This window comes from Alexandromys fortis, unplaced genomic scaffold, assembly GCF_014885135.2.
Source record: "Alexandromys fortis isolate MF-2015 unplaced genomic scaffold, M_Fortis_MF-2015_v1.1 scaffold_1833, whole genome shotgun sequence".
Lineage (NCBI taxonomy): Eukaryota > Metazoa > Chordata > Mammalia > Rodentia > Cricetidae > Alexandromys > Alexandromys fortis.
Genome location: NW_026069697.1, coordinates 3,163 through 7,022, shown reverse-complemented (window position 1 = coordinate 7,022; position 3,860 = coordinate 3,163). Strand labels below are relative to the sequence as shown.

The 3,860-nt window shown below is 53.7% G+C and overlaps 1 protein-coding gene across 1 annotated transcript; it reads right to left on the bottom strand.

Annotated features, from left to right (window-relative positions):
- Nucleotides 1-167: 167 nt before the first annotated feature.
- On the bottom strand, nt 168-2,048 carry LOC126496208 (factor in the germline alpha; the record flags this gene model as incomplete). The annotated part of the gene is made up of 2 exons (XM_050133756.1): nt 1,803-2,048; nt 168-320 (listed from the first exon to the last, which is right to left on the bottom strand). Coding segments are annotated over exons 1-2 (366 nt in total), but the record flags the coding sequence as incomplete, so codon positions are not given.
- Nucleotides 2,049-3,860: the final 1,812 nt, after the last annotated feature.

Below are 3,860 nucleotides of genomic sequence, written 5' to 3'. Positions count from 1 at the left end.
AAAAAAAATGGTGGCCACTGCTGTTCTAAATTACTAACTTTTGGGGGAACAAGGTCTCCTTCTGTAGTATAGAAAGGCTTTGAACTCACAGCAGTCCTCCTGCCTCAGTCTCCCAGACATAAGACCCTCCACACCCAGGTTTAGTTCAAATTTTTAAATATTCATACCTCTGAGGCCTTTGCTTCTCCCAGAACACAGCCGAGCACCCGTATGTATTCCGTTGCACCTTTCAGGATGTCAACTTTGCTGGGCTTCCGGCTCTGTGGCAGAAACGGCACCATTGCCTTCAGTTTGGCAAAGCCACGGTTGAGATTTTTTATCTAGAAAGCAAAAGGCCACAGTGATACACTACACTACCTCGCACAGACATTTCCTCAAGCCACAGAAGAGGCCTGTGAGTGTGACCTCCAACTATGCTCTAAATGAAAGTTAAGAAATACGGTGACCTTGAAATCACAACAGGGACTCCTGGCAAAAGCATCCTTCCCCAACTTCTGTGACGTCTTCTGCCTCCCATGGTCCTTTCCCTACTGCGTTTCCAGGTGTTCATTTCTGAAGCGCTTGGCTCAGAAGTTTAGGAGTAAGTAGTAGGTCTAAAGGTGAGCTTCACGCTCTCTCTTCCGTTCCTGCTCCAGGGTCACCTTTGCTACTGTCAAACCCAAGACTTCTGTGGGGCCAAGCTTTGCCTGAGATACTAGGATCTACCAGCAGATGCCGCTCTAAACACAGTCCACCTCAACACAGCTTCGAGGAGATTAAGATACTACATTTTTCTTTACTTATGGGGAGTGGTTCCAGGGAGATGGTTCTGTGGGTAAAAGCTCTTGCCACAAAACCTGGCAGCCTAAATTTGATCCCCAAATCCCAGATGAAGATCGAAGGAGAGAACCCATGAAACTGTACTCTGACCTCCACACTTCACACACACACACACTACCCCATAACAACAAACACAAACAAAAACACCTTTAAGTAGCCTGCACGAGGGCCAGAAAGACAGTTCAGAGATTAAGAGCCTGTGTAGCTCTTGCAGAAGACCTGAGAGTTCAGTTTCCAGTGCCAACATCAGTCGGCTCACAGCTGTTTATTACTCCCGTTCCAGGACCCTCTCTCCCAGTCCCTATACTTAGGTGCACGTACACATAACTGAATAAGAATAAAAAACAACAGTAACTTGACCTGGAGAGATGGCTTAGCAGTTAAGAGCACTTGCTCTTGCAGATGACCTGGGTTCAGTTCCCCACAGCCACATGACAACTCACAACTGTCTGTAGCTCTAGTTCCAGGAAACCCACCCCCCTCCTTTCTGACGTCCTTGGGCACCAGGTACACACACGATGCACATACATGTATGCAGGCGAAACGCTCACACAAGATATAAACAGATGAATTTTACATTTTTTAAAAAAAGGAATAAGTAATAGTAATTTCCACGAGAGGCCCCCATCCACCCTTTGAGGCAGGTTAAAGGACTCAGAGGACCCCACTAGCACCCAAGCTGCACCTCCAGATGTGAGACAGGGGTTCCGGTACACCGTTTGTAAAGCAGCTGTCCTGGTGCTGGCTCTGAAATTGGCAAGGGATTCCCTCTGCTCCCTCGCCATCCAGGAGGGTTAGCAGGTGAGGTAGCCACTCCCGCGACCTGTAACAGCGCAGCTGCATGCAGGCCCCTGGGGACCCGGGTCAAGCCTCGCTGAGGCGAAGTCAACCCGGAGGGCTGCAAGGGACTGCGCAGGTGCTGAGTGTGGAACACCCGCTAGCACGATGGCAATGGCGGGAGTAAGGTGGCCCCGGCCCCTCACCCGCTCGCGCTCTTTGGCGTTGGCCACGCGCCTGCGCTCCAGCACCAGATGCAGGTCGTCTGTGGTGGAGTAGCCACCCGAGGGCAGCCGCTTGAGCCTACAAATGGCGGCGAGTCGGGGCAGGGGCCCCAGCTGTGCCTGCTGCAGCTCCTCCAGCACCTCAGGCTGCGGGACAACCAGCAAGGGCTCTGGGGACACAGGCGCCGCGTCCATGGTGGCACGTCGAGGCCACGGGCTGCTGAGGGCCTTGCAGCAGCTGCGCCTCAGGTGCGCCAAGCCTCGGAGGGCGGGGCACGCAGAGGGCACGAGGTGAGGGTGGGGCGGGCGCGCAAAGGCCCATGGGCCAAAGGCAACCCTGGCACGCTTCACACCTGGGTGAGTGGGGCGGGTTGTGGGGGGGCGGAGCCTCGGGTGGGCGGGGCTTGTAGAGGGTCTGAGCCCCGGTTAGGGTCAAAACGCTTTACACCTGCCACACCTCCTTGAGCTGCACAAAGAGGGGCCAGGGTGGGGCTGCGGGGACCAGGTGGAGCATGAAGAGCCCCTTGAGCGGCCATGGTGAAAGGGAGAGGACGGGGCTGGCTCATAGAAACTTGATGACTCCGAGTTCCCTCCTTGAAACCCACTTGGTGGAAGGCAAGACTTGACTCCCAAGAATCCGCTGGCTCCCACTCACGTGCTGTGGCAATGCACCCCCACCCCCCATACACACACACACTCGGGGGGGGGGACAAAATAAATAACGAAGGGAAAAAGGCCTTTACTTGCCATACCTTGAGCTCTGGGTGCGTATGTGGAAGAGCCAGGGTCACAGAACCATGGTCTATGTACTTAAGCCTGGTTCACTAGGGAACACAGGGCTCAGGGAGGAGTGGATTTGTGGGGGACACCAGGAAGGGCGTCGTGATGGGTCAGCTCTGGGTGGGTCCTGCAGAGATTTCTGATCCAAAAGCTTGACACCTGTGTGGAGGCAGGATGGGGTATCTGGGACCAGGTGCAGGAGTGTCAGCCTCAAGCAGATCGTGGTGACCTTAACCCGCCTCACCTGGGTGCCCGAGGACCAGGCAAGGACCTGAGAGGCACGGAGCACGCGCAGAACTCTCACAGAAGTCTGCCATCCAAACTGCGCTCAGTGTGTAAAATAAATGAAAAGAAAGTTAATTAAATAAAAAAGTTAATTAAAAAGAGAGAGAGAGAGATCTACATCTTTAATGCCTGAGACCCTGGACTCCAGGGCAGGGAGGGCAGAGGGCGGGGCCCTGAAAAGTTTCTGCTCAACAGGTCCTACATTTTCTCCACCTCCTCCGCATGCAGGATGGAGGCACGGGACTAGGCCGCTCCGTGGACCGCAGTTGATGAGCTTTCCACCTGGCTCACCTCACGACCCCTGCAAGCCAGGCTCCAGCGGGGTTGAGTGGAAGTCCATGGTCAAGAGACTTTGGCCATAGTCCTAAGGGTGCAGAGAAGGAGAAATGCTTTCCTGTCTGCCTGCACTGCCCAAAGTGCCGTGACTCCGCAGGGAGAGGGCGCCCTCTGATACCCGGCAGGTGCCGAGTGTGAACCCTGGGTCACAACACCAGTGAGCTTGGTTTTCTTTCACACGTAAATACTGAGGTGCCTGGGCCCAAAGTTCTGATTTCGTGGGTCTGAGTTCCTGGATGCGTGCTAATGTACACACATCGGTACGAACACACGTTGACGTTCGGTGAAAACAGTGTTTAAAACAAAGCTGCTAAAAGGTAGCACCGACAAAATGCTTGCCCAGCGTTGGTGAAGTCCTGGGTTCCATCCCCAGCCCAAACTACCAGCCTGCGGGCAAAGTGCCGAGCACAACAGCAAGAGCCCCCGAGCCCACAAGAAGTTCCCTTTGTCAGGATTCACTTGCTACTTGCTGCAACTTCTTTCTCCTTCTGACTTACCACTTGCATTATTTTTCCAAGCTATTTTAACTGTTTTATTTGTTTGTTTTGTTTCGTATTTGAGGGTTCATCCTGCACTGCCGAGAGTAGGCCTGAATTTCTGAGCACAAGTCATCCTCCTGCCTTAGTTTCCCAGAATACT